This window comes from Sciurus vulgaris (assembly GCF_902686455.1).
Source record: "Sciurus vulgaris genome assembly, chromosome: 18".
Taxonomy (NCBI): Eukaryota; Metazoa; Chordata; class Mammalia; order Rodentia; family Sciuridae; genus Sciurus; species Sciurus vulgaris.
In genome coordinates this window covers 23,352,439-23,375,366 of record NC_136479.1, presented here as the reverse complement: position 1 = coordinate 23,375,366, position 22,928 = coordinate 23,352,439, and the positions used below count along the sequence as shown (strand labels likewise).

The window sequence follows — 22,928 nt, the reverse complement described above, 5'->3', positions numbered from 1 at the left end:
GAGGTCTGAGAGAAAGGAGGAAAGTGACAGAGAAGACTGAAGCAGTGGGAAAGGCTGGCTTCTCAGTTTCCCAGTCCTGGGATCTGGGTCTGAGTGATGGTGGAGCCAAAGGATAAGGACTTAGCATCTGAAATATTCCGGACATATTGAATGGTTCCCAGTATCCTTTCCAGCTCTAAATTACTGAGATACTCGGGAGAGTATCAGAAAGGTATTCTGCGGTAGCCTTGGAATCAGAAGATTCTAGAATATTGTTTAAGTTAAATTGTGGCAATAGATCTGGCTCCTCAGGAACAGAGGAGACCTGCAATAGCTTTCCGCTAGAGGAACGTTATCATTGGACCACGATTTCTGGAAGGTTTCATCTCCCTTTTTTCCACCACCCACCTCACCCCACCACTTTCTTTTTAGTCCCTGCCTGCCTGGTCCATTGTTCAGCCTATTTTAGTCCTGCCCAATGGTTACTTAAAGCTGCTAACCTCTGTTGTTCTAAATTAAGTCTCTCTAAAATCATGTCTAAGAAGAATTAAAGGAAAAGAAACTAACTGCCTTCTTAAGCCAGGGACAGACAATGGAAGAAGAGCCAGGAAGTCCAGCAAAACCAATATTGGTATTTATTGAGATATCGTGAAGAAGCACATCCTTAGTACATGATATACAAAGTCAGGATTTAAGGGCTTCTTAAAGATGAAGGCCTGGATCTCTGGACTAGGAGGAAGGAAGCTTATGATTTGGGTGCTTACAAGACTTCAGGATGTCCTTATATTTAGCCAGAAAAGGTTTTGCCAGAATGTTCAACTCTTGCTGAAGTTCCTGCAGAGCCCTGTCTTGCTCTTGCTGCTCCCCTGTCACATGCTGCCGGTAATAGTTGACATATAATTTCACCCAGTCATTCACCACAGTCACCATGTCTTCTTCAGAAATAAGAGGATCATTAAAGACCTGGGGAAAGCAGGGAGAGAGTTAGCAAGGAAGAACGTGGTCAGCAATGTGATTCAGGAATACCAGAACAGTCTCATAAACTCACATCTCTTTTCTGATTTTTATTCCCTCTCTCTGGTTCATTCCATTAACCACCATTACCCTCACGTTTCAAATTATTCTCCCTTCTGTCTCCTCACCCCAGCACACATACTTCAGGCTTGTCCTTTGCAACAGTGCCTGGGCTCACCTGCTGATTCAGCAGAACATTAAATTCCTTCATTCCTGTAGAAATGAGATCCTTATTAGCCTGAAGATGGGCCATCTGCCTGGTTGAGAAAGAGGTAGAATTTAAATATTCCTTTCCCTCACCCTTGGTTACTTCCCCCAATCCTCTGTGGTCCTTTACAGGGACACTCCTTTCCAAAACTTTTCAAATCTGCTCTGAAGTCATATTTCTCCCAAGTTGGACTCACCTTCAATTCTGAAGGTGCTGCCTTTTTCTCCCCAGTCTTCAGAGAATGTATGTCCTTTGTCCTGAGCTAGATGTAGGCAAGAAGTCAAGTGTCCACCTCAGAAGAAAACGCCCTGTATCTAGGTCCTGAGGGAGGATGATAGGTCAGCCTAGGGTGGAGAAAGAGGGTGAGGCTTCCCTGAAGTTAGAGATAGACAGCCCAAGAAATATAGATAAATGAAGAAACCCAGAAAGTGCAAGAAACTAAACCAGGAACATATGTTTGCCTTCTGCCCCTCAACCCAATCTCCAGGCTCCATGTACTCAAGGAACTAACACTGAGCCCCTGTTACGTGACAAGCACCTTTACATCATGTGCTGGCAATGTGATGGCAATTATTCTCCCAATCCATAGATGACATGCTAATAGCAGCTACATTTATTCATCTGTGCCAGGCACTGTTTCGTGTACTATTTATCTTTATTTCTTAAATCCTTTTAGACACATTTTGCCAATGAGCCATTCATAAGATGTGGATCCTGGATTCTTATCAGGATATGCTCCACAAAAATGGAAATGTAGTGTCGTGTTTGCAGATATCATCAAGTATTCAATAAAGCAGAAATATTCTTTTTCTTCTTTTTAAATTTTTCCTAATGTTTTCCATTCTAACAATTTCAAAGTCACTATATACTAATCAAAATAATAAAAAGAATACAAAAATGTACAGTGAAAAATTTGATGGTTTTGCTTCCCACCCAGAAGTAACTGGCATTAAAGATACATATATTTCCTATCATAGTTTTCTCCACTCAGAAACCAACATTCAGGGTTGTAGTTCAGTGGTAGAGTGCTTGCCTAGCATGTGTGAGGCAGTGGTTCAATCCTCAGCGCCACATAAAAAATAATTAATAAAATAAATGTATAAAAATTTCTAAAAAAAAAAAAAACCAACATTCATAGGCCCTTATATATTCATAGTGGCTTGTTAATTTGCTTTTTGATTACAGTATTTTTAAATATTTTATTAGTTTTTGATGGACTTATATATTATTTATTTACTCATGCAGTGCCAAGAATTGAACCCAGTGTCTCACACATGCTAGGCAAGCACTCCACCACTGAGCCACAACCTAGCCCAATAACAGTATTTTCTTAATAAATATTTAACAATATTGACTTCTTTTGGGGGTACAGTTTATTAATTTTAACACATATAGATTCATATCACTGTTGCCACAATCAGGATACAGAACATTTCCATCACCCAAAAAAACTTCTTGTGCTACTCCTTTGCTTTGTAGTCACCTCCATTCCCACCCCTGAACCCTGGCAATAACTAAACTGTTCTCCATCACTACGGTTCAGTTTTTTTAAAGATGTCATGTTAATGGAATCATACAATGCATAACCTTTGAGACCTGCTTCTTTCTCCCACCATAATGTCCTTGAGGTTCATCCAAATTGTTGCAAGTATTAATAAGTTGTTCTTTTTCATTGCTGAGTGTACATTGTGTGGATACACCACAGTTTACTTATTGAGTCACTAAAAGACATCTCAATTGTTTGTAGTTTTGGCAAATATGAATAAAATTTCTATAAATATTTGTGTGCATGTTTTTGTTTGAATATGTTTTCATTTATCTAGGGCAGAAAATATTTTTACCACTAGGAGGAATACTTACACTGCAACTTAACAAAAGATATATATAGAGAAACAATATAACAATTCAATAATAAATAACTCAATCTTTCAAATAGTCAAAATATTAGAACACACATGTCATAAAGAAAATATACAAAAAGATAATAATCAAATGATAAGATGTTCAATATCATTACTCATCAAGAAAACACAAATTAAAGTCAATGTGATACCACTTCATGACCATTTCAATGACTAAAATTAAAAAGACTGGTTAAGTGTTGGTAAGGTTGTGGAACAATTTTAAATTATCATATACTGCTGTTGGGAGTGTAAAATGGTACGACCACTTTGAAAAACAGCATGCAGCAAAACCAAGTGTCTTCTGGTATAGTTCATTAATTTCAACACACATATAAATTCACATAACTACCACCATAATAAGATACAGAGAATTTCCATCACCCCCCCAAAAAAAAACTCTTTTGTGCTACTCCTTTGTTACTACCATTTCCATTTAGCAATTTCCTTTAAAAAATTCAATATACACTTACTACATGACCCAGGAATACCCTCATAGGCATTTAACCAGGAGAAATGAATACACATGCCTACAAAATTCTTATATGCAAACGCAGGTGTTCAAGGCAGCTTTATGCATAATTGTCCAAAACTGGACACAATCTAAATGTTCACAAACCAATGAATGGATATACAAATTGCAGTTTATTCATACAATTGAATATTCCTCAACAATTTTTAAAACGAACAGATTAATGGTATTCATGATGATATGAATGAATCTCATAATAAAGCTGAGCAAAGAAGACAGATATAAAACTACATATAGCACACTAATTCAATTTTTATGTAGTTCAAGAACAGGCAACATTAATCTGTAGTGGTAGCAAATCAGTGGTTAGATGGGGTCAGAATAAAAGTGTGGGAATTAAAATGCAAAAGTGGCTGACTGCTCTTTTCTGGATAATGGAATATATATATAGACATATCTTGAATATGATAAGCAACTTCATGCACTTTTAGAAGGAGTGTAGATTGGTAAAGCTTTTTAAAGGATAATTTTACAATTCTCTGAATTAAAATAGATATGTGCTTCAACCCAACGATTCTGCTTTGGACTCCACTTTTTAAAAAGTGATTTACACAGAAATACTTGTACAAGGAATTTGCCATCCCAATTTGTACCAATGAAAAGGTAGAAATAATATAAAGTTTCATCAAGATGGAGAATCTTTAAAGAAACTATGGCATGACATGTAGCTATTAAAGTAAATGAGAGCCAGGCACAGAGTGCATGCCTGTGATGGCAGCAACTTGGGAGACTGAGACAGGAGTATTGTAAGCTCAAGACCAGGTTCAGCAAAGTATCAAGGCCCTAAGCAACTTAGGGAGACACTGTCTCAAAATAAAAAGGCCTGGGGGTGTGGCTCAATGATTGTGTCCCTGTACCAAAAGAATAAAAATAAAAGGTAGATACATATGTGCTGATATGAAATATCTCTAAGACAATGATAAATGAATTATAGATTGAATAAATTACCCCAGGCTGGGACTACTGGAGTAGGAATTAATTGCAAAACTATTTGTGCATATAATGATAGACTGTTAACTTCTAGAAAGGGACTGTTATTGGCTGGGAAAATGGAAAGAGGAATTCGTGCAAGGGAGAACTTGACCTTACCTATCAGTATTGTCTGAATTATTTTGTAGCAAATTTTTATCTGTTTTTTTACATTTGGAAAAATAATGCAAAACAAGAAAGTAAAAAGATGGTATCTTAAAAATTGTTAATTTCAGGTTGAATCTTGCTTCAGTTCCTAGTAGATTAATAGCTGTTCACTAAATATTTGTTGAATGAATAAATGGTTTGCCACTTTTCAGCTCTGCAATGCTGGTGAATTCACTTTACACATGTGTGTCAGATTTCTTGTCTGTGAGGGAGGATAAAAATAATAATATATGAGGATTATGAAAAATTCATTCATTCATCTCACAAATAGGTATTTGCTATCTACCTTGTGCCAGGCACTGGTAAGAGGCAACAAAAATATATCAGTGCCAAAGAAAAAGTTCCTGTCTTTTGGGAGCTTACATTTTAGTTGGGGATCTGAAGGAATGAATTATAAGGGGCAAATTCTGAGAGATAAGGCAGGACCCAATCTACAAAGTTTTATGGGCCATGACAAGAAATTTGGGTTTATTTTCAAGTGTGAAGAAAAGACATTGAAGAGTTTCAATACTGAAACCTCCTTCCATAGAAATAATGGAAAACCACTGAAAGATTTTAAGCAAGGGAATTATAAGTTATGAGAACTTTGGGTTACACAGGCAGGAGTGGAAGTGGAGAGATCAATGAGGGGAAAAAATAATATGAGGATTTTGGACTATTTTTCCCAGTGCATAATATACTACATGGTGCCAGGAGTTAGGGGCTGGCTACCAAGAGATAAAGAAAGTAAAATTTAATTATAATTTATTTTTCAAGTCACTGATCTGTACCCTTGGGTCAGGGGAGGTGTATGATGGGTCCTTGTTGTCAAAGATTTACAGTCCACCTGAGAAGACAGGACAGGGATACCTAATAAAAGGAAATACAAAGTGGCTTCAGGTAGCATTTTAAGGGTCAAATAGATACTACAATGATTAAGGGCTGCCATGGTCTCTAAGCAGAGATAGGTCAATGTGACAATGGTCATCAGTAAAGCTGGAGAGGGCCAATAAATAGTGTGACCATATATGCCAGTTAGCCCAGGACAGCTCCACTTTAGACCTGTTATACTAATAAGTATAACTAATAAGACCTGTTATACTATAAGTACTAATAGTGCTTCTTTGATGACATTCTCAAAAGTCCTGGTTTAGAAAATAAATTATACAGTGAAACTAGTTTTGAGTGCCACCTGACCTGCCTCACATGAGGCTAAGAACCTTACACTGGAACACTTATCACTATCTCCAAATAATGGCTAATGCTTAAATAGTATGTACTATGTGTCAAATATGGTTCAAGAGCTTTATGCATTTAATCCTCATCCTAACCATATGTTGTAAGCACTAATATTGTTTCCATTTTTCAGATGAAGAAACTGAAGAGCAGAAAAATGAGTAACTTGTCCAAGATCTCACATGTACAGCCATGGAACAAAACCTGGACTGAAGGTAAGGACTTTGGATGGAATTCATTCACAAAAGTTGGTCTCACAGTTAGATACACTTATAGAAATTAATATTTTAAAAAACAGTGTTTGTAACCTTTCAATTTTTCACTACCAGGAAACTCAAATTTTTTGAAAAAATTAAGTACTCAGGTTTATCTCAGCTGGAGAGAGACTCTGTGTAGGTGTCAGATAAGGTGAGATGTGGTAGAAGGGTGTTCCAGGCTAAAGTCCATGAGGAAGGTGATAGTATGGAAGAACCAAAAACTTCAGGTAGGGAATTTTCAGCTGGTGCCAAACTGAATTGGGGGGAGTCCAAGAATGCCAGGTTAAGGAACCAAGATATTTTATTTTCTGATTTAAAACAAAGAGGATGTTCTTGGTAAATTTCTACTTCATGGAGAGTACACTGCACTAGATAAGAAGAAAAAAGGGAACATATAAAATGTGAGTTGGAAGGGAAAGAAATGATTCTTTAGACTCTCCTCCCAATTTCATGGACCCTCTCCCCAAATGAACACACAAGAACTTCCTGTTTATCTTGTTATTTGACACTATTGTTGCAATCCCTTGATTTTCTCATCCCTTCAACTTATTAGGAGGCTTTCAGAAATAATATTCTCCTAGTCTTAGGGATGGCTAAAGGGCAGAGAATTTTTAAGGCTAAGTGTTACTGAAGCAAGTTCATCTACTCACTTAAAAAGTCACTTAAAAAGACCAATGACTTGAAGGCAAGTTATTGGGGCAATCAAAGAGATTTATTTGAAAATCCAGCAAACCAAAGAAGATGGGAGGCTATCACTAAACAAGACCAATTTATGGAACTCAAGTATGCAAAGGGGCTTTATAGGGAAGGAGAGCAGGATGAGGGGAGCACGGTGCAGGAAAGAACTGATGACTAGAGACTTCTAGGTGCTGCTCCAGTGGCCTGTAACACAACATAGTCTTAGTAACTCTTACATTGGTGTCTTAAGCCTTGAGGGCAAAGAGAGATCAAGTAAATTTAGATAAAATCAACCTGGTATTATTGTTCCAGATAAAACATTTCTTAAGTGATTAATATGTCAACATGCAGAGTTGAGCAGAAACTTTCCGATCTAAAAGTTAAGGTAGCAAAGAAGATATACCGTATGAATGTAGAGATGTCAAGCTTTTTCATCCTATTTTAGTTGCCAGTTAGATATCTGCAAGCTCAAGTGAAGTCAGTGCTTTCAGCAAAAGCAACCTTCAAGTCCCTGAAGAATAAGTTAAGCAACTGTTATCATCATAACAGGTCTAAAGGCGTTATCTACAGGCGCAGGCGCCGGCGCGCAGGCGCGGGGCGGCCGCCCTCCCGCCCTCGGCGGACAGCGCCTGCGCCGTGGGGAGCCGCCGGCGGCTGGGCGCTGGGCCGGCGGCAGTCTGGGTCTGACGGCGGCCGGCGCGGCTGTCTCGTCTAAGATGAGGCTTCTGCTGCTTCTCCTGGTGGCGGCGTCGGCGGTGGCCCGGGGCGAGGCCTCGGCCAACCTGGGCGGCGTGCCCAGCAAGAGGTTAAAGATGCAGTACGCCACGGGGCCGCTGCTCAAGTTCCAGATCTGTGTTTCCTGAGGTTACAGGCGGGTGTTTGAGGAGTACATGCGGGTTATTAGTCAGCGGTACCCAGACATCCGAATCGAAGGAGAGAATTACCTCCCTCAACCAATTTATAGACACATAGCATCTTTCCTGTCAATCTTCAAACTAGTATTAATAGGCTTAATAATTGTTGGCAAGGATCTTTTTGCTTTCTTTGGCATGCAAGCTCCTAGCATCTGGCAGTGGGGCCAAGAGAATAAGGTCTATGCATGCATGATGGTTTTCTTCTTGAGCAACATGTATGTCAACGGGGGCATTTGAGATAACTTTAAATGACGTACCTGTGTGGTCTAAGCTGGAATCTGGTCATCTTCCATCCATGCAACAACTTGTTCAAATTCTTGACAATGAAATGAAGCTCAATGTGCATATGGATTCAATTCCACATCATCGGTCATAGCCCCACCTATCAGCACTGAAAACTCTTTTACATTAAGGGATCTTTGCAAGAGCAGCGTGACTGACACTATGAAGGCCTGTACTGAAGACAGCAAGCCGTTAGTACAGACCAGATGCTTTTTTGGCAGGCTCGTGGTACCTCTTGGAAAACCTCAGTGCAAGATAGTTCTTCAGTGCTGGCACATTCTGGCATTCTGCACATTCGTGGAGTGCAATAATGCTGTATAGCTTCCCCCCACCCAGATTCACCAGTTAATAGTTTCTTTTTTTTAAAATGTAGACATTACTACTTGTAACTTTTTTCTTAGTCATATTTAAGAAGTAGGAAATTGAGTTACAATTTGATTTTTTTTTTTCTCCAGGGTGTCTGTTAAATCTTGTGTTTTTATATGAGTCGTCTTCTTTTTTTTTTTTTTTTTTTAATTAAAATCAATCTTTTAGGGAATACAGCTGAAGTTCCCAAATATTTATGAGTTTATCAGTCATCTCTAATTTGGTCATGTCCAATTTATATAATTTTCAAAATACTGCAGATTGTGAACAAGTTTATGGGGGCATCTAATATCCAGAGTACTCTACCAATTTGTGTGTGTGTGTGTGTGTGTGTGTGTGTGTGTGTGCGTGTGTGTGCGTGTGTGATTACCAGAGAACTCCTACAAAACCAACTGCTTTTTAAATTCTGTTGTGTAGTTCAACTGTCTTGCCTTGACCAATCTAATGAGTTGATTAACTGGGCCTTTATACTTAACTTAATAAAAAACTAAGCAGATGTCAGTTAAATGAAGAAGTTTCAGTTTATTGCTAAATGTACTTGTTAACACTGTATTTAATCATCGTCTGCCTAATTCTGTGTTTTTAACTTAAAGATAATCTCCTAAGGGACACACTTTAGATTGACACACAAAAAAGAGTTTCATTTACCATATTTAAGGTAGTTGAAACTCACCTCACTAAATAAAAGTTCAGTTGAACCTCTTTACAACATTGATGTTAAGTGAATAGACATCACTTAACATCAGTGATATATCAGAATTCTGTTGTATTTGAAGAATAAAATTGAAAAATTTTCAAATTTAATTTTTACTGATAGTTCCAGTGTTCTAAAAAGATAGTTTTTTTTCGAAAACTGAAATTGACAAAGACTTGAAGAACAATTCAGCAGAAATAGGACCATAATGTAGAAAAAGAGTTAGCTGTACAACCGCAGAGACAGCATGCTGCAGCTTCCACCCAGGCTGGAAATGTGAGCGCCCAGAAGAGGCGTAGGTATAAGGAAAAGTCATGAGGAAGAGTCAGCGTTGGTTTTACTAACACCTGAGGGTCACCAGACTCGACCTTCCTGTTTTGCTGTCACTGAGTGCTGCTGAAACTCCGGTCAGGTGATGACCATGATCGTCATCGCTGTGGTCTCTGACTGGAAAGTCAGCCTGTGCTTCACTGTGGAAAACTGACTAGATGGTCAGCATTTTAATTCAGTGTGAATGTAACCTTCAAGTTCTTCGGGTGTTATATAGTTCATATGATTTAAGCTAAAGGTTCCTTTGAGATTGCTCTTTAGGTAAAATATAATTTTTTCTTTGGAGCTTAAAAACTTGTTAATCTGATTGCATACCACTCCAAACTCCCCATAGTCTGCAGGTTGAACATCCTTTTGGATGTGTCTGGGGGTCTTTAGCAAGTGGACATTCCACTAGTGACAGTTCCCTTTAGGGCATGAAGCTATTCAAAACTTGAGTTTGGAAAGTTCTCATGGGTTTAACAGATCAAACTATGAAGAACGCAAGCTTCAGATCCAGCTTTCTCCATGTTTGCCTTAGTTCGAATAACTTGGTTTGTAGAGAATAGCTTTAAGTGGCTTAGACACTGATAAAAGCTATTTTGTGTTCACACTCATCTGTATTTTGTTTTATACTTAGCCCTATTTAAATCTAGAATTTAATGGAGTCTAGTAAAAAAATGTGTGGGTCATGTGAATATGAAAAAAATAATATGAGGAAAGAGGAAAATAAACTATTACTGTGTAACTTTGTTATTCCTAACATTTCAAGATTTATTAGTTGCTTATAAATTGGTATGGCTGTGTAGTTTATAAATGTCTATGCACTATATTAATTAAAAGACCATAGGATGTGTTGGCAGGTTGGCTAATATTATTGGCATTTTTAACTACAGTTGCTATTTGTGGAAGAAATTATTTGTTACGTTAATAAAAAAAAAAGTTGGTAAAAAAAAAAAAAGGCGTTATCTACAGCAAAGCTAGTGGGAGACTAATACTATATTACTCAGCCACTGTGACCTCCAAAATTATTGATTTTTAAGGACAACTAAAAGCAAGTGAAGGGTAGAGGGCTTATTTAGGTTTTCCCTGAGTTACATAGGAACATCAGAAGAGGGTGGAGTAATTGGGCAGCTCAATAGGGCCTCAGGGATCATCTTGTGCAATTTCTTCTCTTCATGCATTCATTCATTCATAAGTATCTTTTAGCACCTACTGTGAGTTAGGTAGTACTGAGGGTACACACACACACATATACACATATCAACAACAACAACAAAAAAAGAGTAAAAATATTGTCCCTGCCCTCACAGCAAAGAAAAGGAGATGAGTAAGAAGGGATTTGAACCCGAAGCCTGTACTCCTTCCAGATGCAGAGAGGGCCACTGATTACACTGATTAACCCAAAACCACAGAGCTAAAAATTGTGCAATCCAATGAGGTCAAACACCTAAAAGCGTTTCCCCAGACATGCCTTCTTTCATTCTCCTCATTAGTGAAAGTTGCAGGTCACAAGAAATTAAAATGTCTTGCAGGGCCAAAGGGCCCCATTGCTCCTGTGTCCTACTACAAATTGCTATCTCGCCCTACTTCCCCCACTCCACACACACACCCTAAAAAAAGGTCCAGACCAATCTTGCGGCGTTCAAGGCGAGATGCAGAAGCCCGCTGCCAATTACTGAAAGAAGATAGCCCCTCCGCAGCCGCCGTAGCCGAGCCGGAAGTGTAGCCTGGTGTGTCTTCAAGCCCGATTCAGACGAGGAGGGTAGAGATGGCTGACGTGGCCGGTCTTGAGACCCCACTGTGCTCCGAGCAGTTTGGCTCCGGAGCAGCACGGGGCTGCCGCGCCACCCCTGACGGAAGTTTGCAGTGGGAAGCGGAAGAAAGGCGCTGGTGGAGGTTTTCCGCCTTCACGGTGAAACCAAGAGGACGAGATGGGGACGGAGAGGGGTCTCCGGGGGCCGCTTTACTACCTCTGTCGGGTCTCCAGGCCGTTTTCCTGCCTCAAGGCTTCCCTGATAGCGTCAGCCCGGACTACCTGCCTTACCAGATATGGGATTCTGTGCAGGTCAGCCCCGCTGTCCGGGACAGGGGTTGTCTAGTGACTGGGAGTTAAGGAACAGCAGACCACCTCCCTGCTCATTTATGAAGGGGAAACTGGCCGGGCGCGAAGGTGCACACCTGAATCCGAGCGGCTCGGGAGGCGGAAGCAAGGGGATCACGAGTTGAAGCCAGCCTCAGCAACTTAGCGAGCCCCTGCCTCTAAATAAAATATAAAAAGGACCGGGGATGTGGCCCAGTGGTTACGCCTGGGTTCAGTTCCCGATACACTGTTAGGCGATCCAGAGCCTAACAGTGTACTAGGCCGCACGCCAGGAACAATCGATAATAGAACGTAGACCGACTTGACCCTGCGACCACTTCTCACTCCCCTTCTTTTCTTCCTCAGGCTTTTGCTTCCAGCCTCTCCGGCTCCCTGGCCACGCAGGCAGTCTTGCTGGGCATAGGGGTGGGGAACGCAAAAGCCTCTGTTTCAGCTGCCACGGCCACTTGGCTAGTGAAAGGTGAGCAGGACCCCTGGAGCCTCAGCCTTTTCTTTGGTCTCCTTTTCCTCCTTCCACAAAGCCCAGCCTGGCTTTCCCCCTGGATCAGGTTTGGGCCTCCAACTCTGGGCTCTGATGTGTGTATGTTATTGAACAGTGGGAAGCTCATCACACCAACCCAGCCCCTAGTTTGTAGTTGCCCATACAAACTACAGAGTCCCTAAATTATTTAGATCCCAAATCCCTAAATTAACTGCCCCCTCCTCTTTACCCTAGTCTCTGTAGAGATTTGCATGAACCTGCAATGTATTGAGTAAAACCAGCTACCTAGGATGGTGGAAATTGTTTAGTTCCAGGGGAAACAAAAAGGATGTAGTTGTTCCTGAGTAAGAGAAGGTTCTGGAAAGAATGAAAGGTATCCTGTATCTTCTAGGATACTAGATGATGCTGTAAGTGGTAACTATAGTGACTGCCTGCTGAGTGTGTACAATTTCTTTAAAAATTACTGAGGGGGAAAAAAGGTAGTTTAGTACTAGAGAGTGAAATAGAGAAGAAAAAGGAAAGTATCACTCATTCTTCATCAGGAGGACTCATGGCTCTGTCTACTGTCCTTTGACCCTCACTACTATTCCTAATGGATGTTTAAATCAGACAAGGGGAAGTGCATTCTCTCCTAGCATCTGTCTAACCACATCTGTGGTGAGCTTTCTTTTATCTTTTGGAGAATCAGGAGGCATCTGCTTATACCTTACTGTTAGGACTGAGCAAACTGTTCCAATAAGAGTCACCTTGGAAAACTTTCTCGGAGAGTGCATGTTAGTAGAGAGGTGGTGGTAATGTGTGGCTTATGGTCCGGTTGTCTCTGCGTTTAATGAAAACAATGATAGTTAATGCTAACAGTGCTTATAGTATGTCAGTCTTTGTAATTACTGATTCAGTCTTCACAGAAGCTCTAAGATAGGTATAGCCATTATCCCTATTTTATAAATGAGGACCTACTTGCCCACAGCCAACCTAATTGGAGTTAAATCACTTAGGTTCAAGTGGTGGAGCATGAACTTGAACCTAAGTAATTTAACTACAGAGTCTATTTTCATGCTACCATATCCTGCTTAATTTGAATCATTTCCATTGCTCTCCTCTTGGCTAAGTTTTTAGTGCAGTTAGAATTTGGGCTAGTAGTTGACCCAGTTCTTTTGTGTGTCATTTCTAAGCACCCCATTCTCACCCCCAGAATCTTGCCTATGTATGTCTTCAACTCACACAAGTTATTAAGAAAAAATAAGACAATTTGAAGATATGAAAAAACATACACTTATTTTACAACCTGTTTTCATGTTAAAAGAAGCCCTCTTAATTAGGATTTTACAAGTTTCTTTCCATCAAACTAAGAAAGAGGTTAATATAAGAAACTCTCTTGGAATTTTTTATGTGACCATTTTCAACTAGAACCTCATACAATGAAGTTAATTATTACAACTAGTAATAGTACTACTACTGGAAGCTAATACTTTGCAGCCAGTTGTTTTGCCCACTTACATGTAAATGTGTCTTAATCCCTGCAGCAGCCTGGGATGCCATTATTCATTTTTCAGGTTGGAAAAGTGGAGGCACATAAAGGTTAAGTAATTTGTCTAAGGTCATTTAGAGCCAGGATTTGGACCGAGGACAACTGACTCCCGTGTCCCGCTCTTCACTACCACAGTGTACCAGTTAATATTTTAGAGTAGAGTCATATACAGTTTGCAGACAGCTGATTTCCTTAGTAAGAATCAGAAGTTTCTAGATTTTACAGCTCTGCTAATGGTGAGGCAAAGAAGAGTAAGCAGGAATTAAGTTTCCTATTCTGGTGGACAATATTGACTTTTACATATTAGGGGAGGTACGTGTTATTAATGCATCCTAATGCCAACATGTAGATGCTGAAAGGGGCCCTGCAGATTGCCTAATAGAAAGGTAGAGTAAGCCCTCTCATTGTCAAGTGGCCAAGGAGGATAATACACCTGATTGGATAAGTGTGTGGTCAAAGGAAAGATAAATGGAGGCTGACCTGGTGGGCTTCCTCCCTCTTAACCAGTAAAAGTGGTTTTTGCCATGTTCCAAGTCACTGAGTTGATTCAATCCAAGGATTTAAATGAAACAATGAGAATTTTGTTTAGAATGTAATGTACTTAGAAAAAAAGAAGCCTATAAAGCCACCTTGATTGCTATTACTTCCAGGGCCAGAAAGGGGACAGAAATGAAGTAGAACAGGCTGAATGGGAATGTGTTATATACATGCATCCTCTGAATGGGGTCGCCACTGCTCAGCTCCAGCTGATTGTGATAGTAAGGGGGAAAAAATCCAATGTTGTCATATCCTCAGAGTCTTTCAGAAAAGCTGGAATCTAATTTTTCTTACAAAAATATTCCAATTTTGTTCATGAGTCTTCTCTGAACTTTAGTGGCTTTTAGTGAAAGAGGGTGATCCCTCCCAAGTTCGTAGGATGATTGTGAAAATTCAAATGTGTAGATCTGACAGGTGTCCACCAGAATGCATAGCAGTCTCCCTCAGGTCCGTAGTTGGTGAAGCATGTCTTTTAAACGACCTCAGTGCCCAAGAACAGAAGCTATTTTACATCTGTTTTCATTGGTGAATGGGGAGGATTTGGCCTATGCCACCACCTTTGTATATTTTGGTATGTTCCTAACCTTCATTCTCACATCCTAGTTGCCTTTCTCCTTGCATCCTCCTCTTGAGGGTCCATACCTCAAGCTCAAACAAATTGGAGTCCTCTGCCCATCGTACCTGTCCTTTGCAGTGCTTACTATGTGAGTCCCTCTCAGTTATCTGGTTCTCAAACATTCCTCCATTGTGATTTCCCTCCTGGGCTTAATGGGTTCTTTCTCAGTATAAGGTACGACCTGAATTAAAAACATTTTCTATAAAGAGCCTGATGATAAATATTTTACCCTTTGCAGGCTGTGTAGTCACAATTCCATCATTGTGTCACAAAAACAGCCATGACAATCTGTAATCAGATCTTTTGAAGAGTTTTACCAAATAGATATATATTCCTAAGCACTATGTGGTTTTAAAGTTCTCTGAAAAATATCTTGTGCTATCTAGTCTTCATGAAAGAATTTAATACTAGTACTCATCTACATTGATGTGAGTAGTTAGGGTTCATTGTGCACTATTCATATGCCACTGAGTGAATATATCAGAATTGATGCATTCTTCTATCAGCATTTGCAATATTCCAGTTTCTTGCTGTTTTTTAACAATACTGCAAAGAACATTTCTTGTCTGTCTTTCAGTGTACATGTGTACATAATTCTCTTGGGCACTTCTGATCACATCAGACAGCTGTATCTGTCCAGAGCTTATCAAACCAGACTCAGCTCCTAAGAACAGTGTGACCCAGGGTGAATTAGCCAGTTCCATGCTAGAGTCTGCTGGCTCTGCAGCTCCTAAATCTCTTTCTTGTTCCTTACCAATGCCTTTCTCCTCCAGATTCAACTGGCATGCTTGGCCGCATCATCTTTGCCTGGTGGAAGGGGTAAGTTTCTCTTCCTAGTCATCAGACTTAAAGCAATACTCCCCAGTTGTGGTAGTCATGATAGTAATAATGTCAACTTTCAATGGTGATTGAAAAGGTTCAGTGCAATAGTCTGAATGTGCTTAGCACATTGCATGGCACATAATAAGGGCTCAGCTGTTTCCCATAAGTACTGTATATTTTCTTGAATCCTCATAACAACTTTGTGGGGTAGGATTAAATGTGTATGTTTTAAAGATGTGAATCATGCCTAGAAGAGAGAAGTTACTTACTTACGCCATACAATCTGTAATTAGTGAAGTGGGATTTGAACCCAAAGCCTGTACTCTTTCCATGGTATCAGCTGGTTTATTGGACAGAACCCTAGATCAGGCCTGTGTATTCAGGAGTTCCCCTATGTATGTGCTGTGTACCCTACCCAAAAATACTCTCCCTTTCCATCCAGAAGATTTCAAATTAAGGCTTGGGACAAATGCTGCAAATTCTGAATTGACCTGAGAACTTAGAAAAATGGTCTCCAAGTGTTCATGCACAGGAATAGAAGAGGTAGCCATCCACGGTATCATATAGCAGAAGTATCCTCTATGTGAATGTTAGAGCCCAGCTCTTTCTCTTGGCCTTTCTCCCATCCCCACCCACTGTCAATGTGATCTGAGGGAATCTGGGAAGTTAACGGTAACATGCAGAATTATACTGAATCTGGTGTTTACCATTTTAAAATATATGGACTTTTTGCTGGATACCCTCAGTGAAGCAGGAAGGAGAGAGGTTGAAGAACCCAGGAATAGCCTTCCTCAAAGGATGGCAAGGGGTAAGGGGCAGCCACAAAACAGATTTTTCCCTTGGTAAGTTGTGGCTTAGTAAGGGGGGATGCAGTTGGTAATTGCTGAAGGTTCTCCCAGTTAATGATCACATTTCAGGCAGCAGTGACAAGGTATGAGGACAGATGTCTGGCTGGAGGCATGTGTTCTCCCTGAGCTCTTTAGATCTTAACATGGCCTAGGACTCCCCACACTTCCCAGGATGTTTTTTCCTCCTTTTTCTCCTTCATTCTAAATTTCAACAACCTTTCATTCCCTACAGGAGCAAACTGGACTGTAATGCAAAGCAGTGGAGGTGAGAAAGGGACTCGGACAGAGAGGAGAAGGAGAGTCCTGTATTATGAAGGTCTCTTGTCTCTGACTTCTAACCTCTGATCCTTCCACCAGGCTTTTTGCTGACATTCTTAATGATCTAGCCATGTTCCTCGAGATTATGGCTCCCATATATCCAATCTGTTTCACCATGACTGTCAGCACCAGCAACCTGGCCAAGGTATCCACCTCTGGGTCACCCCTTTACCAAAGATCCATCTGCCTTGGTAATGCTAGGTGTGGGCTTATGTGAGCCTTGTACTCAGGTTATTTCTAAAGTTAAGATGTTTAAAAAGTTAACATGTTTCTACTCAGACCCAGCCAAGTTTTTTGATCTGCCTCGAGCCAGATAGCCCTACTCAGTCATCAGTCCAAGGCAGTGTTCAGAACCACAAAACTGGTGAGGGAGGTCTAAAATGAGGGGAAGAACTGGTCTCATGTCAACATCTGGAGACTAGCTTCCTGGCCACTATCCATTCTTTGAGTAAAATATTGAGTGTCTGTTGCATGTTTGGCATCTAAAAGAGGCTTAGTAAATATAAGATGAATGAGGATGATCAGTGACCCTCATTAATGAACTTTACCATCCTGAGATATTAGAGGGAAAACCAGGTGTTTGGGGAGATCAGGGCCTCCATTGTAGATTTTGAATTGTTCCAAAAGTCTAAAGAGGGCTTAACTGGGACAGGAAGAGTAGAGATGTTACAGGCAGGCAGAATGTAAGCATAAAGTTGGAAGCCAGACTTGTCCTGGTTGCTTAGCAGGAAGGAGGATGTAGCCAAACTAGAAATTGGAGGTTAGGAAAGAATGATCTTTGAGCATCCATCTTAAAGAAGGAAATTGAGGTTCCCTGGGGCCAGGTTCACCAGAAGATATTGGCAGGCAGGACTTTAGTTTTCTCCTGGAACAATACAAGGTAGGTGTGCCTAGGGAGAGTGCATGATGAGAACTAGATACCAGGGCAGCCTTCAGTGCTTTGCTGTGGGGGTCACTTTAGGCCTTGTTTTCCCAAACTGGTATGAGTCATTTATATCCACTGAAAGAGTGCTCTGACCTTCACTCTTTGTTTCCCCACCCAGTGCATTGTGAGCGTGGCTGGTGGGGCCACTCGAGCTGCACTGACTGTGCACCAGGCCCGGAGAAACAACATGGCCGATGTATCAGCCAAGGATAGCAGCCAGGTAAGCAACCAGGATTAGAGGAACTGGGGAGGGCAAAAGAGGGATCAGGCCAGATCATAATTTGGGAGTATGGTGAAAAGTACCTGAGTACCCCCTGGGAGGGAAACAGATGGAAGACACCCAGGGAGTGCTCCCTGCTGTGACTGTCAGGACTTGCAGTCTGAAGACACCACTCTGGTGTCAATAAGACCAAACAGCTCTCAGCCCTTGCCCACTGCCTTTATCACCAAGAGTGAGCCCTCACCCTTACTTTCTAGATCATAACCCACCCTGGGAGCTGGATGTTCTGATCACAGGAGGTCCAGCGTATGAAGGCACTTGGCAAGTCAAAATGTACTCAACATGTGGCTGTGAGGGTCACAAAACAGAGACTTCCACTTAGCAGTTTAGCAGGCCCTTCTAGCCAGCCCCTTCACCTGACCAGTGAAGCCTGGAGAAGGGGGATAGGGGCACTCTTAAAACTGAATCCTCTAGATATTAGATTCTCCCCAAACTCCTGTGCTCAGTGCTGTGTGCATCATATCATTTAACTCTCATACCACCCTCTAAGGTAGATAGCATTATTATCCCTGTCTTACAGATGAGGATAGTAAGGCCCAGGGAGGCCCCAGAAATGGGAGGTGGTTTTCTTTGACACTGAAGCAATTTAAGAATCTCTATTCTATCCAGTCCTACTTTCCTGCCTTCTTCCATATTGTTCTGCTCAATAATACTAACACAAAACTAACATGTAGAAGGACTAAGCACAAACCAAGTATTTCCTTTCTATAAACGCCTTAAATCCTTAGTGCTATTGTGTAGTAAGTATTCATTAGGACCATTTTACAGATGAGGAAGTAAAGCATAGAGAAGTCTAATCCATGTAGGTGCCCCTGGGCAAGTCGCTTCTCTCGAGAAATGATAGAACTAGTTCTTCTACAGGGCCTCTTCCAGCTCTAATTCTACAAAGTTCTTAAAAAATAGGAGAAATAAATACTGGGTCCTTCTCGTCAGGCTGTCCCAGCTTCATGACCTGGTCTCTCTCACTGGCTCCCAGCTCTGCCTCTGTCCCAAGCAATTTTTTCCAAGGTTCCAGGGTTTCTTCAGTGAGGCAGTAATGCATACAGGGGCAACCTGCACCATGTCCTAGGTCTGCAGCAGACCCTGCCTTCTGATGATGTTGCTTTGTTGCCACTCCATGTGGCTACTAGAAATGACTATTTTGCCTGCAAAAGAGGAGTTCCCTCTGTTCCTGAGCTCCAGGGGTTCTGATCCCCCATCCACAGCCTTCATTCCCACAGCCCTCCCCTTACCAGGAAGGCTAGATTAAAAAGAGCCCTCCAGCCTTGGCTCCCTCTGTGCCAGGATCAACTCTCCCTGGAACCCCAGCTAGTCAGGGACACCAGTCCAGACTCCACCTTCCTCATGTTGATTTGGGGGCAGGCAGCCTGGGATCTTTTCCCCTGTGGTATCTTCCATCTGGCCATCAGAGTGTTCTGATAACCTCATTCACAAGGGAAGAGGTTTGGACCTCGTTCTTTCAGTGTGGTTTCTTGACCCCTTTGCAGATTTGTCAGTTATTGCATACTAAGGGATTATGTAAAAGTTGTTCTTTACAGAGCAAGGAGTACCTAAGTATGGGACTGCTCAGATGACTTGCAAAACAAAGAAGACATGTTCCAGGGCAGTTCTAAGGGCTTTGAATCTACGTGGGCAGAGAAACAGCTGTCATCTTTTAAATGGCATATTCACTTACCAAAAATGTTAGCAGTTTACTTGGTACCCCATCAGAGTAGGTTCTGAAGCAGGAAGGCATACTGTGCAAGGTATTCAAAACTGGAAAGTCTGGCCTGGAGGGAAGCCTTCCAACTCCTGATCCATGCCTTTGCCGTTTTCCAGGAGACGCTGGTGAACCTAGCAGGGCTCCTGGTCAGCCTCTTGATGCTTCCTCTGGTGTCAGATTGCCCTAGGTAAGCCAGGAGCAAGACTGGGGAGCAGATACCCAACTGGATCTCTACCCACATTGGCCTTTTCACTCTGTTGCCCCAGCCTCAGCCTTGGATGTTTCTTCCTCCTCACTACTATCCACATCTATGCCAACTACCGGGCAGTCCGTGCCCTTGTCATAGAGATTTTGAATGAAAGCCGGCTCAAGCTGGTCCTGAAGCACTTCCTTCAGAAGGGAGAAGTACTTGACCCCACTTCAGCCAATCAGATGGAACCATTGTGGACAGGTGACCCAAACCTTTGGTCTCAAGTCCTGTGTTTTCCAGCCTCTCCCCATGCCTGGGAATACTAACTCCTGCTTTCCACAGGTTTCTGGCCATCTCTCTCTCTTTCCCTGGGTGTTCCCTTGCACCGCTTGATCTCCAGGTGAGTGATCCAGATTATCCCACTCATTGCTGCTGCCTCCCACACTTCCCAGACAGACTTCTTGTTCAACTCACACAGTGCCCTCCCCTGACCAGATCCCACTTTGCTATTCTAAGTTTTTCATTTTCACTGAACAGACTCAAGGGTCAGCATAAGAGCTTGAGAACAACAGGGTATATATATAAGTATATATGTATATAGTATATATAAGAAATATGGTTTGTTGAATGAAGGAAGGCCAGTGAGAGAATGGATGATTTTCTATAGGAAGAAAGGAAGGATGAATCTGGGGCATGTAGGTTATAGCTAAGTAATAGATGGTGTTTTAGTCAGCTATTTCACTGCTGTGTCTTATGATCCGACCAGCACAATTATAGAGGAGGAAAATTTTATTTGAGGGCTCACAGTTTCAGAGGTCTTGGTCCATAGGAGGCAGTCTCCATTCCTCGGGGCTCAAGGTGAGGCTGAACATCATGGCAGGAGAGGTTGGTGGATGAAGCAACTTACATCATGGTGATGATGGAGACTCCACTCTCCAGATACAAATATATACACACACACACACACACACACACACACACACAGCCACACCCTACCTGCCTCTAATCACCACTCAGTTAATCCCATCAGGGATTAATTCACTGATTAGGTTAAGATTCTCAAAACCCAATCATTTCTCCTCTGAACCTTCTTGCATTGTCTCACACTTGAGCTTTTGGGGAATACCTCTCATCCAAACCAAAATAGATGGGAAGTGAGTGAAAGATTAAGTATGGACAATTTAAGGACCCACCCTTAACAGTTTGACCAGATGAGGACTCCTGCCTTCACTTTCCTTTCCCCACAACATTCCTCTCCACCAGTGTCTTTGAGCTGCAGCAGCTGGTCGAGGGACACCAAGAACCCTACCTCCTTTGCTGGAACCAGTCACGAAGTGAGTGTGCCACATTTTCCTAGCCTTAAACACACCCTTCTGGGGCCTGCCTCATTATTCCAGCTGTGAACAGTTTAGAGACAGCCTGTGTCCTTGAGGGCACTCTAGACGAAAACTTTGATACATTCAAATTATAACTACATACCCCAATGAAATTCATTTTATCCCTCTGTAAAATGGAGCTGCAGTAGCTGCCTTATTACATTTAGCATTTTTTTGAAAGTCAAATAAGTGATTACATAAAAGCACTTTGTATGTTGCCACACACTCAAATAAGATTATGACCTTTGGCTATCCCTGGGAAATCATTCTTCTCTCCAATCCTGAGGCACCTCTTGGAGAAACAAGTCCTTGAGATTGCTCATATGTTGATGGGGTTAAAAGGTGTTACTTCTCACTAGCAAAATAAACCTACTTCAGCAAGCTGCTGTGAAATGGTATTGTGAATTGGGCATTTCATTTTGGCCATTGGGAAGCAACAGGAGATGGAGTCAGATGGGAAGGGGTAGGAAGAGAGCCTTCCATATCTGGTTAAGGCCTCAGGGGGCAACACAGGTGAAGCAAAGTGGTAGATTTAAGGACATTTGGGGAGATCGCCCTTCCCTAATACCCATCTTTCCCCTGGGTCTCTTCAGACCAAGTACAGGTAGTTCTGAGCCAGATGGCAGGATCTGAGACCATCCTAAGGGCTGCCACACACGGGCTGGTACTTGAAGCCCTACAAGAAGATGGACCACTTCCTAAAGAGCTGGAGGAGCTAAGGAATCGGGTGCAGGCAGGTAAGCACCTCATAGTGTAGATTACTGGTGACTCAGAGAGGGGTAGAACATCTGTCCTGATAAGGCATGAGAGCTGGTTCTGCATCCCACCCCAGGTGCTGAGAAAGACAGCTGGGTCATCGTCAGAGAGACACATCAAGTGTTGAACAAGCTGTTCCCAAAGTTCTTAGAAGGTAACATTGACCCCATGGCTTCTTGGACCCTAAATTCTTCTCCTGTGGTGCCTACCCATCCTTACCCCATGCTTTCACCTGGGACATAAAAGACCTGGCTTTCTCTATAATCTTAAGTCGGGGAGTCAGTTTCCCTTCTATAAGATAAGGAAGTTAGGATGGTCTCTGAGGCTATGTTGATATTGACCGTCTGTGTAATCCCAGTTGGAACTTAGGAAATGGGGGAGGGAGGAGGATTCACCTTTATCTAGGATGCCCTTTTATCCAGCACTTACTTCATCCTGCCCCTTTTCCATGTAGTGTCTCTGATTTCTGCTGCAACCAAATAAGGTTTCAGCCTCATTTTATGCCAGAGATCAAACAGCAGAGGAACCCAAGTACTGCACAGTCTGCATCTGGCCTGTGCCTCTCCTTACCCACCTTCCCAGGGTCAACCCAAATTATCCTCCCACCATTCCTAGCATCATCCTGTGACCCTTCTTTAGGACTACAGGCCGCTGGCTGGAAGACTGACAAACACCAGCTAGAGGTAGATGAATGGAGGGCCACGTGGCTCCTGTCTCCAGAAAAGAAGGTCTTGTGAGCAGTCCAGATGAAGGGGCAGAGCCCAGGACAGGAGCATGGAGCAAGGACACTTACACCACAACAAGACATAGGAAAGGCTGCTTTATTTTTACTTTAGGTGAGTTACTAGGGCAGTTTGGCAGTTTGGTTTCATAGGAAGTTACTGCCATTCAGATGGACTGGACCCCAGAGACAAGGCAGGAAGGAGAACCAGGACTTTCCCACTTTACTTTTGCCCCTT

At 41.9% G+C, this 22,928-nt stretch overlaps 2 protein-coding genes and 1 pseudogene across 9 annotated transcripts; 2 read left to right on the top strand and 1 right to left on the bottom strand.

The window, feature by feature from the left end:
• Positions 1 to 591: 591 nt before the first annotated feature.
• AHSP (alpha hemoglobin stabilizing protein) lies at positions 592 to 11,240 on the bottom strand. Of its 7 annotated transcripts, none has more exons than XM_079122017.1 (4): positions 11,118 to 11,240; positions 1,398 to 1,545; positions 1,172 to 1,250; positions 592 to 942 (listed from the first exon to the last, which is right to left on the bottom strand). In XM_079122017.1, exons 3-4 carry the CDS (start codon positions 1,244 to 1,246, stop codon positions 709 to 711), a joined length of 309 nt encoding a protein of 102 aa, XP_078978143.1. In that variant the 5' UTR covers positions 1,247 to 1,250; positions 1,398 to 1,545; positions 11,118 to 11,240; the 3' UTR covers positions 592 to 708. The 7 variants fall into 7 exon arrangements, with proteins under 7 accessions (XP_078978143.1, XP_078978146.1, XP_078978144.1 ...); XM_079122020.1 differs by having other exon boundaries at positions 1,172 to 1,246; XM_079122018.1 differs by having other exon boundaries at positions 1,398 to 1,522.
• LOC306649481 (thioredoxin reductase-like selenoprotein T) lies at positions 7,562 to 8,990 on the top strand (annotated as a pseudogene). Its single transcript has one exon. The product of its transcript is annotated as a thioredoxin reductase-like selenoprotein T (transcript).
• On the top strand, positions 11,125 to 22,747 carry RUSF1 (RUS family member 1). Its single transcript, XM_079122015.1, has 13 exons — positions 11,125 to 11,554; positions 11,936 to 12,050; positions 15,526 to 15,571; positions 16,655 to 16,687; positions 16,780 to 16,885; positions 17,784 to 17,885; positions 19,764 to 19,834; positions 19,914 to 20,098; positions 20,180 to 20,237; positions 21,101 to 21,171; positions 21,807 to 21,950; positions 22,046 to 22,123; positions 22,609 to 22,747. The coding sequence occupies exons 1-13, from the start codon at positions 11,258 to 11,260 to the stop codon at positions 22,704 to 22,706; spliced, it is 1,404 nt and encodes a 467-aa protein (XP_078978141.1). The 5' UTR covers positions 11,125 to 11,257; the 3' UTR covers positions 22,707 to 22,747.
• The last annotated feature ends 181 nt before the right edge of the window (positions 22,748 to 22,928 follow it).